The sequence below is a fragment of the Tauraco erythrolophus genome, chromosome 10 (genome assembly GCF_009769465.1).
Source record: "Tauraco erythrolophus isolate bTauEry1 chromosome 10, bTauEry1.pri, whole genome shotgun sequence".
Lineage (NCBI taxonomy): Eukaryota > Metazoa > Chordata > Aves > Musophagiformes > Musophagidae > Tauraco > Tauraco erythrolophus.
In genome coordinates this window covers 22,707,220-22,723,046 of record NC_141474.1, presented here as the reverse complement: position 1 = coordinate 22,723,046, position 15,827 = coordinate 22,707,220, and the positions used below count along the sequence as shown (strand labels likewise).

The 15,827-nt window shown below is 39.0% G+C and overlaps 1 protein-coding gene across 1 annotated transcript in view; it reads right to left on the bottom strand.

Moving 5' to 3' along the window:
* Positions 1-2,257: 2,257 nt before the first annotated feature.
* PIGK (phosphatidylinositol glycan anchor biosynthesis class K) overlaps positions 2,258-15,827 on the bottom strand; it is a 68,930-nt gene continuing 55,360 nt past the window's right edge. Inside the window, exon 11 of the mRNA XM_086617379.1 lies at positions 2,258-3,458. Coding sequence (XP_086473505.1) covers positions 3,342-3,458 — 117 coding nt within the window. The 3' untranslated portion in view covers positions 2,258-3,341. The remainder of the gene's footprint in view (positions 3,459-15,827) is intronic.

Here is a 15,827-nt window from a genome sequence, read left to right as displayed (position 1 = left end):
ATGAAGTGCCGAGACGTGCGAGAATGTGTATGTGAGTACGACCCTGCTGTTCACTTACCGTTTCTTCAGCTCGGTATTAGTAATGCACTTCCATACGTGATGCTGAGAGAAAGCTGAAAAACTGAAACAACTTACTTATAGTTTTGTTATCCACAAATACCCTAAACAATGTCCATAAAACCCACTGCAAGACAACGCGGTTACATAGTGTAAGCGTGTGGACATGAACACACAAAACGTTGTGAGCATCAGCATGCTCAGTTCACAGAATTATCTATGTTGACTCACAAAACGCTGAAATCTAATTCTGCTCTAGAAATTTCTATGCAAAGAAACATGCCAGATGGCAGTTTCTTGATGTTTTCTGGGTTCCATTAAAAAGATCATCTGTGCCCAACGGAGGAAGCATCTATACTGCACAAGCACATTCTTTGGCCTGCAAAACGCAAAATGGTTTGTGAGAATGACCTAGCTGGTTCTCAGAGCCCAAATCCCAAACTGAGTTTGAAGGGTTCTCAGGGAAAATGAAAAGATTGCTAACTTTAAATAAATATAGAAAATACATTTGTAAACAATTCTGCGACATTTCTATACTTGCTTTCAGACTATAACTATTCAAAGAATAACAGTTATCACAGTATAGAAAATACCATCTCATAAGCGTGGCACGGGCGACTCTATCGTGACTCAGAACGATCTGTTTCAGCTCCTCACTTTGTGCATATAAAAATGTTAGAAATGCCCGAAGCACAGTTTGCTGCATTCCAGTCGAATTGTTGTTCTCACTTCAATTTAATCACCTTCACAGGCACACTTACTGAGTGCTTCTATTCATAAATTGCATTTTAATAACCCACCTAATTGCCTCCTTTTCTGCAAGCAGATAAGCTTTTAAAAAGACAGCATCTTTGGTATCTTCTGCTGCTTGCAAAATTCAGCTGAGTTGTGTAGATGTTTCCATCTATCGCTTCCTGCTAAGGTGGCTGAAAGAGCAAAAATTCAATAAGGCTTGAGGAGTCTGAGTCGGTGTAATTGCAGCTGAAGCCAGGCACAGAGCTCTATCAGCTTCACTTTAGCCACTTCTGAAAGTGTGACAAAACTTGCCTATAAAATAAATATTTGATTAAAATATTCATTACAATTGAAGAAAAGTATCAAAGGCTGGATTAAAAAAATGAAAGCTAAGCAAATCCTCTAAGAAATTCTGTAGGATTCATTTCTATACCACGCCTACATTTTTCAATAGTGTCTCTCTGCATTTCTACACCGTCCGTCTACAACAGCTCCGAGTTGACCGTTGCATTAGAAATAGCCGGGGTGGGAGGAGCTTTTCTGGTTTTAAGAAAAGTCACCATGGTATCAGATTTTGGATACGAAGTCAGTGCTTATGAAGGGTGCTATCCAAGAAACCAACCCCAAAGCCTAACACATTGCAAAGAGACCTGGAGATCCAGCCCTAGGAGTGCTGCTCCGACCCGTCCAAGTCCTCCCTCTCTGAGGGAGGTACTTTATGCAACCAGAGCTTTCATCATTCACAGTAAATTGCATTGTTGTTGGCATAGGATACCTGTGCATCAGTTACACAAAAACTTCTAATCAGCAAACTGGGAAGAAATCTCTAGTGATATTTTAGTATTACTTTACAGAACTATAAGGACAGTGGTGTAGGAACACTTTTGTTTTAAATACAGATTAATTCCTATTCCTGGTGCTTAGCACATGCTACTGAAGACAATTCCTGCTGTTCACCAAAAAGCACAACAAAAGTTCTCAGTAGCATAACTTAATAGTGAGGTAGAGGTGCAGCAGGCAAGCGTTTACCTCCTGATAATGGATCATTCCACACCTTTATCCTCTCCAAGCCTACAAGATGCATAGAGGAAAAGAAAAAAGGTTTTAATACTGAAGAGATGTACTACACTGCTGGCTTTATTGTCCTCTGGCATCAGCCCTTCGAAACAGCTGGAAGCCTCAACAGGCTCTGCAGCTCTCCCGCTCTCCCAGTCCATGTGTACACACAGCTCTAACAAGCTCCCTACCCCTAACCTGAGGCTACGATGCCACAATCCATCTGGAAGAGAAGAAAAAAGGACAATTCAAGTGCTGAGATTTGTATGCTCTGTGCAATATGAAAATGCTCAATACCATATTCTAAGAAAACTATACTGGCTCTGGTATTATGTGTGATTAGAAATGATTCCCAGTAACTTTTAGAGATACGTATCTAGCATGCACACCATGTATGCATCGTGTGAGCTTTATTACAATTAAGCTAGAGAACAGGTTCCAAAAGCATACTGCAAAAGCTTCTCCTTGCTGACGGTCTTGTTTCTACACATGCACAAATTTGCCCTTCTCTTCACTACTATCAGTGTATTATACAGACAAAGCCCTCTTGGCGTACATTCATCAGTAAATGTCCCAGAAGAACAAATCAGCATGCCAAAACAGAATTCACAAAGCCTAGGTGACAAAGCTTATTTTCCAAGGGCTCAGAAACTGCAGAATACAATAGTACAATTTATAACATTTTTCATCCTGATGCCAGAGTCAATTTTATTCTGTGCAAAAATTCAGTGCACTGAAAATCCTGAAAACATCCGACTCCATATTATATGGAGTGAAAATACAACACCTATTAAGGGTTCCTAATGGAGAAGTCACAGTTTCACTTTTTTTGGCATTTTTTGAAGCAGTTTCAGTGAGGTCATCACATATTTTTGTTTCACTTTCACCAACTCAGAAAATCCTAGTTGTAAAACTAGCTAAGGTGAAAGGACTGATCTAAGGGTTGTATTTAACAGAAAAGAAAAAATAATAAAAAAAAAAAAATCAATATATTCTAGAGTATTTTTATTTTTGTGAAGAAAGCTTTCAATACGTCATGCCAAAGTCTGCAAAGTGGCTTAAGTTTTCATTGATGAAGTGACATCTTAAATAACGTTCTGCACAATGTCTAGTTTTTGAGTGAGAGGTTGACTACTTCTAAGATTTGCTTTGAAGTACGGGGAAAACTTGCCCATTTACAATTCACAATCAACCTCAGAAATGTTGTTACTGTGTTTAGGTCCCTCCTTTTTTTCCACATTTAACCAGAAAGAAAAAATTGCTCAGAAAAGCATTAAAAGTTTTAAACAAAAACAAGAAAAGTAACAAAAAGTCTAACATTAAAACCAAGTTAGACTCTTTTCAGAAAAAGGGGCAGAAGAGAGGACTTCAAAAGAACCTTTAGAAGCGAGATCTCAACACTGTTTTTCACTACAACCACAATAACACATACGGAGCACTCAATGACACCAATGAATCCAAAGTAGCAGTCAATGCAATCATCTTGCTTGAATTCAGAAGACGTGTTTCATGTGCTTGATTCCATATGTTTTGAAGAAAACCATGATGATCAATGCCCAGAGTCCTAAAATAAATCCTCCAGGAGGATGCCATTCCTTTTGTTTTGGTTTCTGAAAAAAAACAAACAAAAAACAAAAACCAAACATAAAGAGAAAAACAAAGAATTTGTACTTAGTTTTCATATTAAACAGGCAATGTGTTTATCAAGTGCAAAAAAAAGTGTCCTTGCAGTAGAGAAAAATTCTATTTCTTAAGAAAGTAGAAGCATCTTTCTTCTTGATGTGGTGGAAAGGCTGACGGGAGGTGAGCTCCCACTCAAGCAGGGAGGTTAAGTACCACAAAAGGGCCACTAGAACTGTCCCTGAGACACCACTTTGACAGTGCATAGAAGCGCTGTGGGACATGTTCAAACTCATTTGTTTGGACAGAAACTTCTCATATCTGGTCTCATGTTAATACCAGAGAAAAATGCTGTGAGCATGAAAAACACTTCCTACAGGTGAAAATGTGAAAGAAAAAAGACAGTGTTGTTTTTCCACTACCTAGAATGTTTTCTACAGCTCCTTTTGTACTCAGAATTATGTGAATAAACAGATATCTACCCACATAAAAAGCTAAGATTCATTATTACAGGAATATCATAAACCAGAATAGGATTGTTTTTAATGTCAATCACATTTCCCAGAGGCCTCATTGAGTCTAACTGCCTTTTCTTAATGTAGAAATATCTTCTGCAATTCAAATACCTGTCCCTTCCACAATTTTTTCATCTTAAGTAAAAAGCAATACACTGCAATTTGTTAAGGCTTTTTCTATCTCACATTTAGCAGTAAGACAAGATAAAACTTGTCTGCCCTCTTCCTCCTCTTATTTAAAAAAAAAAAAAAACATTCAGATACTCCATATTCAGTGAGAAATGGATTGTAGAAGATAAGAGCTGCTGTGTGCCCCAAGATCTGTCTCTGGGGCTACGAGTAAGGTGAAGGTATACGAATGCAAAGTTTTAGTTAAGAATATCATGACAAAAATATCAGAGTGACAATATTTAGAAGTGTAACTCAGTCCCCCATGCGTGTGCCTACTCTTGCCCTCAGCAGGTATGTTTTACAGGCCTTTAGGCAGACAGAGATGATTTGCTGTTACAATAGTAAATAGCGAAGTGCTTGCTGCGCTTTCTATTCCTCCTTGCTGAAAGATTTGCACTATTTTGTCCTTGTACAGAATGACGCACAAGGGGCACAAAGAGTATGTTGGTTTTGTTGCATTTAAGTCAAAGTTCTCTTTCTGCCATGTGAATAACTACTACAAAAGATGGCACTGTTTCAATTTCTGCATGGATCTGCGTACAGAAGCTTGTCATTCCCCACTAAATGTACCAGGCGGCTGGTGAACTTTAATGCAATAAGGAACGGTTTGCAGCGTCTGTTCTCTCAAAACAGCTTTCCTATCAACAAGAAAACAATGTTTGTTGATTGCTCAGCTCCCATTTTCTAAGCTACATAGTTTTAGCTTTAGGATTTTTCTTGAAGTACCACACTTAAAAAGTATAACAAATAGCCGTCACCTGACATACCCGAAGAACTCAGCACTTTGAAATATTAATGATTTTACTCTGATACAGGAATCACGGAGCCAGCATTGTAATTGACATCAACAACAAAACCAAAGATGCGAGCAGAGATGGTGTCTGTCTGCGTATGCGAATCACTCCATTTCCGAAGCAGCACTCATCAGCTGCAGTGTACGTGCTGTTGGTAATCCGCCACCTCGCTGACGTTCACAGCCGCACATCCCACATCAACATCGCAGAAAATCAACCCTGCGCGTTCAAAAGCGGCTGCCAGCACACCTCGCTTCTGAACGAAACGGCACGCAGCACTTCTCCACACAAAGGAACTTTCTTGTTTAAATCCCCCTAATTAACCCGTAACTTGGTATGCATATTGCAGTGCCTGTTTCATCAATCTCTTTGTACTATCAATCTTTCCTTTCTTGGATCTCAGACAAATTCCTTACCACAAAGTGGCACCTGACCCTTCTAGACAAATGACTTCAATTTGCAGTCAGTGACACTGAAAGCCTCTCTCTCCTATTTTGTATAGCACGCGTAATTTAATTTCTTTAAAGAATTTATATGAATAAATATTTATAAGGTGATCTATGAGTATGGTTTTACATTTTGTCATGCCATGTACTGAAGCCTCCATGGAATTCCACAAGCAAATGGACACCACTGCAGCAGTGGCTCTGTGCTGGCAAATCAAGGACATAAGTCAGTTTAAAGCCATGGAATGCAATGTTTAAAACGTGAAGGATTAAAAATATGAAGGCGAGACAAAAAATACATAGGAGACTCTACTAGAGCTAAGTACTTGGTCATCTTGAAAATAAACTATCTTAATGAGAAAGGTTTACAGACCCAGAAACTGAAATCTACACATAAATATTAAACCACAGTAAAAGGGCAAAGAGATGCAACTCCATTGTACATCTGTAAGTCAATAGTGAGGTTAATTGAGCACAAAATTATATTGAAATATGCCAGTATTTTCCACAAGGGGCATACAGACATCAAAACCTTATGAATACCTAAAATGGGATTACACAGATTCACGTTTAAATGTACAGCATATACCTGTAAGAGCTAAAATACGTAATTTTCTTCAAATTAACTTGATCCTAGATTCCCAAGAAAGTTCCTCATTGAATTAAAAATGTCATTAGCTTTTGAATTGACAAGTTCATCCTTCTAAAATCATAACAAACATAACACAGAAAATTTCAACAACAAATCTTTGACCAGCTGGTCGTCTACGCAGCAAACAGCACTGAAGTTCCTTTACAAAATGCTGCGCTTTGCACCCGTGAATCACACCCGTCTACACATGAGATGGAGTCGCTGCTTCCATAAATGTGTCAGCGAACTGTACCTGTAACATCGGCTGTAACACCGCTGTAACAGCGGACCCAACAGTTCTTTCCCCTCGGCACAGCCGTGTCACTGCCGAAAGCACGGCGGTGCACCTATGGCAGCGAGGAAGCGCGGCACCACTCCACGCTGTCACAGCTATGCCAGCAGTGCCACATAATGAAGTCAGAGGCCAAGGTGGGATGTCCTTCATACGTGGATCCTCAACCATATTGCTGCAGAAGCTGCTTTGACTGTTTTATGCAGGCAAGTGAGGAAGAGTCATCGAGATCTCTTCTAATGGGAAAAACTACTGAAGTACAAAAAAATCACTTTAATAGCAAATGAAAAAGTTTCCTTTTTAGGTCTGTATACTGCAAGAAGGTTTAGAAAAGACAGAATTTCTTTCTATGCTTATACCGGTTCTGTGGCCATAAGCAATTCCTGGATAAACAATCCCTTCATATCAATTTGTGGACTGATCAAAAAGCATTAGCGAATGTAAAGTTTTTCCCAAATTGCTAAAGAAAATTCAGTATTTATCCTATGAACATTGCCTAGTTCAGGGTCTTATTCCAGCAAACTTCTTTGAAAGTCAGGCATTTTCCCACTTGTGAGAAAATGCTAAATGGACAAAAAAAAGTTGTTACATGTTGCAGTATTTTAATTTCCATTAATTATGTACCTTTATTATGCCTAAATTGATGTGAGAATGCGTACTACTAAAAGACTACGATTTGTTGCAGTACTTACAAATCATGCATAACCTTCTCATATTTGGGACGGATCTGAAGGAGCAGAGGCAGCAGCTCTCTTGGCTCGAGTTGCGCATGCCGTGGCCATAGTACCTACACCAGCACGCAGCACACCAAGTGCTGCTCACTGACTGATGTGTTTAGGTTGCCATCTGTGCCACGACACAACCCCATTATCAACACCCTCTTTATCCTTACAATAACAACAGTAACACACAGGTGAAATACACATGTAAATCAGTACGATGCGTCATGAGTAAGTACATTTAGCAGCTTAAGGGCTAGTCATTATTGAATTGCTGGAGATTCCAAATTAAAAAGATAGGTAGCCAAGCAACAGTAAGCTTCCTCCTGTGAACAGTTTTCTGTTGTACGCTCCCTACTTCTGGTAGACTCATTATCCTGTGGAACTGAAAAAACAGTTAACAGAGAGTTGCTCCAAGTGCTGTAATTAAAGAGAGGATAAAACAGTGTATTTTCAAACTGGATGGGTCTGTAGGGACCCGAATGGAAGGTATCCAAGATTTTCAATGAAGGTGTTTCATAAAACATGCAGTACTTGCTACTCCAATTAAAATGAGTTTTATGAAAAAAATAATAAAAAAGTATTAAAGTTGAAGTGGTAATTTGATTAAGAATGGTTTAATTTTAAAATGTTACATCAGAACAGAAATAAGATTTAAAACATCATGTATTAACATGTCACATGGAAAACACTGTGCTATATAATCCAACCCTACAGTCCTGTTCCAACTCCCTTTGCCTTAGTGTCCTCGATAAGGACAAAAGCACTGATACAGGAAGCTTTGGGTTAAACTCAGAATCCACGTCGGGATGGTGGCAGCAGATAAAGCAATGCACACAGTGTTGTAGTCAGCAACGTAGTAATTCCCAAATGGAAAAGCAATTTCTTCAGTCTCCACTAGCATCTTATTCCAGACAAAGCTTTAAGACAGGGGGCGAAACCTTAAAAATTAACGTGCACATCACCCTTGCTATGGGGGATGTTTTCCCCAGCCTGAGGCAGATGGTGTATGTCCGTACTACGAGTGCAAAGTATCTATATGTAACTGCACAAAAAAAGCCCAAATGTTAGAAGTGCTGTGTTCCAACGAGTCCATTAAAGTGGCAGCTATCGTATTTCAAATTAATCCCTGCTTAATTGTCTCTGGAGTTTTAATGCACAGTACCCTAGACCCAGTTTTGGCCTATTTATTGCAGCACACGTGGCATAAAATATCACCCAGGGTTCTGGGGCTGCCTGGAGACAACAGCAGCTACAGCACTGGGGGGGAAATCCTACACACACCCCTCTGTGCAGTTCTCCACCTCCAGTAGTCCTAGGGGTCAGCAAGCACCGGCAGGGAAATGAAGCACATTTGCGGCTTGTCTGTGCAGTGCTCTCCATCATTATTAAATAATTGGGGTGATTTTTACATGTTTTGGGGTGTACATTTCCAAGTTTTCTTGGTCATTCTCCATTCAAATAAGCATTTCTATTTCTTCCATTGCAATACTAAACATTTTCTTTCTTGTTTGTCAAGATAACTAACACAGACCCTAACATAAAATTAAAGACCAGTACTGAAATCTGAAAAAAGAAAGATCCACATTTCAAAATAGGTCTTTGAAATCCAAGGCCAACCTCAGATTCAAAAGTGAAACAACCCACCTGCTTCTCGTCTCAGAAAAAACCCACTGATCTCAAGCTGAAGGACAAGGAAACTCCTTGGAAAATCCAAATTCTACTATGCAGTGCACCATGCCAATAGCACATTATGTATTTCCTGGAGGCACTCCATAGCAATTCAGGTTTACTTGCAATTTAAAGTTTCAAACTGGGTAATCCTCTCAATTCTTATGAGAAAGCACACAACAAAGTTTAATTTCAGAATGAATTTATATGTATCACAAGCAAATCACAGCATAAAGTATGTCCTCAAATCTTTTAGTGGAAGTACGCACTTCTAATTTGTCAGTTACAGTTTGGATTTGGGGTCCTCGCAGGGAGGTGGGGGAAATCAAATAATTCCAGCCGCCTAGTAATAGTTTAATCCTCTTTTGTGCCCACAGCAAGATTAAAGTCATAAGAGAATTCCATCATAAACGATGCCTGTTACTCTGCAAAACAATTTAAAGCACTTTTGTCTAATCTCCCAGTTTGTACTTATTAACCACAGTGCTATGATTACTGATATCTCCAGTATTGATTAAAAAAATGAAGAAAGTTCACTCATCAACAAGAAAAACTCAAGAAAGATACAGGAAAGAACACTACTTAAACTAAATTAACATATCAATGCCAACAACTGCATTTTAAATATTTACTTTGAAAAACTGTGTAATCACCATAATACAAACTACAATACTGCTATGATAGCTTTGGTTTTTCATTTCCTTCTAAAATATGTTATCTATAAGGGGTTTTTAGAAATGAACTTCTACTTCAAAAATGGCTGCTCACTTATTATTCTCTACTTTCAGTGTTATCTCTCAGCATTACATTGCACCTTAAAGTGCTTTTAGTGGTTTAACAATTATTCATTAATCTTCCAACCTGTGACACAATACATAATATACTACTTGTAATCAAAGGGAGCTTTCCCAGCACCTGGGATCCAGTGCAGTTTAATTCCCAGACAAGGCAGCGCTCCGATGAACGATGCCTGCCTGGCAAACGCAATAGGGATTGTACTCGGGGAGTCTCCAAATCAAGGCGTGCGATCTGGGACATCTGAACCCCACAAACACAGCTCTGTGCTGGCAGCAGTGACGGTCCCTGTCTGTGACTGGCACAGCAGAGGTCTTACCTCCGCCAAGGTACAAGGGCTGAGCTCTTACCTGCTCAGCTACCAGTGACTTAAATCATGGAACTCTTGTATACTTTAGGGTGGAAATGAAAAAAGTCACAACATAAAGCTGTATTTAGAAAAAGAACCCCAACTACATCTATTTAAGATATATTAAGCAAATTGGTTTTCATATTTTAATCAAATTCATACTCTTATATGAAGCCATGATCATGATTTTTCACAAAAGGGCACCAAAGTCCACAGCAAATATATGAATTAAATTTGCAAAACAAAGCTTCATGCCAACTGAAGCATGCAAAAATAGAAGATGAGCAGCTTAATTAAGCAGAATCAGTATTCAAAACTTGGCCACTGCTACTTTGAGAAGCATCCTTCTTTTTTAGCATTTTTATATTTAATTAATTTAAAGAAGAGGAGGATTATTAGCAAAAACAAGACTAAAGGCACTCAGCCCACAGTGCCGTGCCTCAAACGGAAAGGTAAAATTCCTGGGGTCCTTACACTAGAGGGGGTCAGAAAACGCATTAGCGAGGCAGAGCTCAGTGGAGAGGACCTCCAAAAACAATCAGATATACAAGCAACCCGCTTGCTGCTACTCCAGCTTTGGGATAAGCAAACAGAAACAGCAGCTGCAAAAAGCAAAGGAGGCGAAAAAGGTGTGTAAAGGCTGCTAGAGGGATGAAGATACTCTGTAGTCACAAAAATACAATTGTGCAAGTAAGGCCAAGCTATTCTCAGAGCACTATTTTCCCGAGTGGCGTGTGCTGCTCACTCTCCCCAGGAAGAGATTATCTCAGTCTCCTACGGTGCAGACTGTGTCCATACAAATAGGATGTCGTGTTGCCAGTGAGAGCAGAACCAGAACCAGCCTCAGCTCTGCAGACACAAAGCAGCATGTGCATGGGTGCCTCCCACCTGTGCCAGTCTGGGAAGATTACTCTAAGTACCAGCCTCACCCAGCCCAACCTTTCCAAGGAGCACAGCCCTCCCACTTCCTCCTTGGAAATCTAGCTTGGATTTCCCACAGCGTCTCTCTGGACCACAAGCTCAGCCCATTCAAAGGCTTTTAAATCAATATGCTCTGAAGTAGGTTTTTTTCTTAATCTCGTAAAATTAATTGTATGCCTTAGAACTTCCATTATGAAATATAATTTCGATCATTCAAATTCAGACAAAGTTGTTTCTGTTTATATGGAGGAACCACGATGTTCACAAATTATTATGCTATTCCTTTCAAAGTAGAAGTGACGCTTCTAACCACACATTTTTTTCTGGATATCCCAGGAGCATCTATTAATTTATTTCCAGGTGCAGGCTGTATTAACAACAGATGTTAGACAACATTAGATCTTATACTCAATATGCCATATTGAGCACAAAAGCTAATCAAATATCCCAACAGCTACATTTTAAGAAACTGGAATCCAAATAAATATTTCTTATTCACGTAGTTTTTACTGCTCATTTTTTAAATCTCTACAACTATAATTCAAGAAGTTCTCCTTTGCCCTGAGCTGTGTGCTACATTATACATGTGTGCAGTAGAGCTTCACATTTTCTAGCTCCAGCTTGCACAACTCAAAACAGCATTACATTTAAGAGGCAGGCATGAAAAAATGGATGGAGGGAGAAGCAGGGCTGAGGCAAAAGATGCCTGCACATTTATATGAGCAAGATCAAATATGGCTCTGTTTTTATTGCAAAATATTTTAATTTTCAGTGAGAAACCAGTGTATTACAGCTGGTGATAGATCAGTTTGTTCCCCACCATCACCCAGCTTTTAAAAGGCGATTGTTGTATTCAGTACTTTTGGCCTCATATGCCAGACAAGCATTCTCGCCCACGTTTATGTTGTATGCACTCTCTGTGAGCAGAAAAAGGAAAAAGAACTATTCTGAAATATCAACCTATACTTTTTGCTACTCTAGCTGCTATACAACCTTGAAAACAAATCGTAAAACATAGACGCGGCAGCAATACAGACACTTATTTAGTGGTTGCACATAATTACACCTACATCAGAAAGCCATTTCTGTTATGGTTGGTATGTCAAAGAACACAGAGCCCCAGAGAGCGGATCCTCCTGCAAAGTTTTTGCAGGCAGCTGCCATTAAGAAAGAATGGCAGATTTATGGTATCATAAATACTCACTGTTCCCACATGACATTTGCATGGCACTAGGTTCATCAGCTGAATGCCACATGGGGCTCAAAACAGACCATCCTTCTGGAAGAACGAATGAGTGTAGCTGAGTATACACTCCCCTCAGACTACCAGATGTATGTACCATATCAACATCTTTCTGAAAGGGTAAATCTTTAAAAAAGGTAAAACCACAGATGGTCTTATCTAGTGGCAAACCAGTTGCACGTTTCCTGCCTACCCCCTAAATCAAGCACAGGTTACTCCCCTACTGATGTCACGTCGTCACTCAGTCGCCCGTACGTACTACTCATGGCCTGTTTGTCAGCCATGCATTTGTACGTGGTCTTTCATGTCAAGCACTCCTCCTGCAAACACATGGTCACTCACCGATTCAGAGCCCCACCACGGGAGCTGGGCTTCTCCAGGAACACCCAGCCACAAGAGACAGCTGTCAATGCACGGGAGCTCTCACCCCGAGGGGAGGCTGAGGGTAGGAGAGAACTGGCTATGGCAGGGTGCCACACACCGAGCAAGAAAGCCAGTCACTACAGAAGTAATTGCTTGCACAAAGCTGAATCACAGCCTCATGGAAAGAATTTGCGCAGGAACGACAATGCGGGATGCTGTCTTGTCTGTCCAGCAGTACGAACACAACTGCTCCATTACTGGAGTCTTCATTCATTTACCCCTTCCATTCATTCTTCAAACAGAAATGATTTCATCAAATTTCAACCCTCTGAATTAGACAGAGCACTAGAGAGCAGCCTGCCAATATCTCTATCTCTGGCCATTCATCAGTCCTGTCAAGAGCTTGTGAGCTATGTTGCTGTGCTCCTCACAGCGTGCTATCAAAGGGTAAACAAAATACAATTAACACAAAAAAATCTCCAATAACACCTCACTAAGTTTACACAGTTAAGTGGGACAAATGTGTGAATAGATTTGGAGCTAACAGTTCCTTCACCTGATACAGAAAGGTATCTGACATCACAGCACTGCAAAATATGGCACGCTAAGATTGGTAACATTTTTATTTTTCCTTATCAATGTGAGCTTTATGGTAACAGCTACTTTTTGTGCTGCATAAGGCTCAGAGGAAACACAGTAGACAGAAGAAAGAAACTAGCAAAACTGTTACTGCTAATTTTACTACTCACTGAAATACCAGTTAAATAAACACTATCAGAGAAGCTTTCATGTCTAAACAATAAAAAAAGTAACGATTAATAAAAACTGTACAAAGTTATGTGAGAAACGGAAACATTACAGAACACTGAACTGACACCAGAAAACAGAATTAAATCTTCCATCTTGGACAACCTACTATAACGTACTTCAGTAATCTGCTTTATATAGAAAGGTCCTGATCCTACATATATTTCCTGACAGGCAAAACAAACTAAGTCAAGAATTTAGTCTTACACTCAAATTACACATGTGCTTACATGCACATACACATTCTAACATTGTTTCTATGCCCAGTGCAATCAGTATTAAGCAATAAAATAAGAAATAAAGACCAAGAAATACTTTGGCCTTTGTCTAAGGATCTAACAGCATCCCCTCCTCTCCCTCCACTCTACACACACATCCACGCACGCACTTGGCTTTCTCATTCCTGGCCTTATTATGCCAGGGTCACAAATATAAAACATGAGAAACCTGTCAACTGGAGAACTAATTTAACAGCCAGAATGGATGCTGACCCTCCTATCCAGGCCTCATCTCACAAAACCTGCATGACCATACTGTACTTTTAGTTGGGTAATTCCTGTTCACAGCTTTTGGGGAGAGAAGAAGGAGCTAAGGGGGAGTCAGACCACTCTAAGGTGGAAGTTAAGAGAAACAAAATGGGTCTCGACAGAAGCCATTCAGCAGCATCAGGAAAAGTGATAAAGCAGAATACACCCAATCCCTGTAATATAGCAGATCTCTGTCTTTTCACCAGTTCCTATTGCAGACAAAGCCAGAAACATTCTGAACAAGTTGGGCATAATTTGGGGATGTCAAAGGCAGCTCTTTCATAGCCTAAAGAGGTTCTGTAGAAAAATTAGCTGAAAGGTAGAAAAGAGGCTTTTTCTCTGCTTATAAAAACTAGTGTCTCACTAATCGATGACCACTTAGGAGTACTGCTTACTTTCATATTTGCCAGTAAGTCTCATTCCAAATGCAAAGCTTGTTCCACCAAAGATGACTCCTGTGGAACAGCAAAACTGATCACCAAAATGAAAGCAACTCTGGAACAGTATTTCTTCTTTTAAATACTGTATTTACTAAAAGAAAAAGTGATTCACTATTAAAAGTTTTGCTAAATCAGTTTTACTTTAATTAGGAAAGTCCTAAAATTTGTTTAGATCAAGCATAATTTTTAAACTACTACTACCCTAGCACTTTATAGGATGTTACGATATAGACAAGATTTAAAATTATTTAATTCAATAAGAATTAAAAAAATAGATGCAGCAGTAGCTTTTCATTCCCCTATATTTTCAGCTTTTATCTTACATGAAAAGATATTAAGTAACTTTTTTTTAATGTAGACTTTTACTGCTACTGTTTACTATAATAATAACGAAGAGTATTATCGTCTCTACAACCCCAGAACTGTACTGCTAGGAATTATGCTTTCTCACTAAGGTTTTTGTGGTTTAATTGTCTTCATCTAATATTGATATTTGGTACTTGGATGTAATTAAGAATAAGGGAACCATTCTTAAAACACTATTCCAATCCATTAGGCAAATTTTCTCACTATGATATGAAAATTTTCATCTACTTAATTAGCACACCTACTTCTTCTGAGCCTAAGTGCACCTAAGCTATGTTTTATGATGGCCCAAGGAAAAAAAAAAGTCACAACACATCAATTATGCCTCCACTCTATTGTACAACTATTTTAAAATGTGTGAACAGTTAAGACAAAATTGAAAAATTACCATAATAGGCTTTTGACACTTCCCTGCTTAAGCAAAAATTAATTCTAACCCTGTTTTTATGTAAAGCCTTTATAATTTCTCTAATCTTGAGTTCCCATGAGAGAGAACACAATACTTTCAAGTACAAGAGCGTGAGGCTTGGCATCTTTTTTTAGTTATGCAGTTTATTTGATGGAAGTCTAAACCGCTAAGCCTCCCTTTGTGCTTAATATAAGCCTTCCTCAGTGGAAATACAAGTCAATTTAAGTAAAATGAAGTTTTAGGAAGAGAAGTTTTTTTTCTGTGCCATTCTCTGGCACAGAAAGGTTCACTAAAGCAAAGCTTTTGTCAATGCAGCATCTGTTTCCTGAATTGCTCTAGAACCTGTAATAAACTAAAAAGAAGCAAAACTTTTAAAAGGTACTTTTACACGTAAAACATCATACACATGAAAACAGCCTAATAGGGTAACTTATTTACCATTTTACTGTATGTTTTTCAGTTTCATCTTGCATCGTGCATGAAGACGCTCTACCAATGTAATGAATTAGCATGTTCTAAGCGTAAGACATTGAGCATCCTCTGTTTTATTAATGGTGACTATTACTAAAACCTACTGCTTATGCTACAAAAGTACATCAGCTATTCCACTGGTATACACTTCCATACACAGTAAGGTGTGTGGATCACATACTAAACTCTCAGTTACATTCCTTTGCCCTCAACCACAGTTGAAATATTTGTACATCAGATACTATGCTCCAGCAGCACATGATGTATTATGATGCCTACAAACCTATTAAGGTCACAGAAAGCTTGAGCATATATTTAGTCGATACCCATGAGAGACAGAGGTATATTATTTGCATACCATTATGCACTGAAAACCTATTCAGTTATCCCCACTGGAAACAACTCACCACAGTGACCTAAATAGCATTC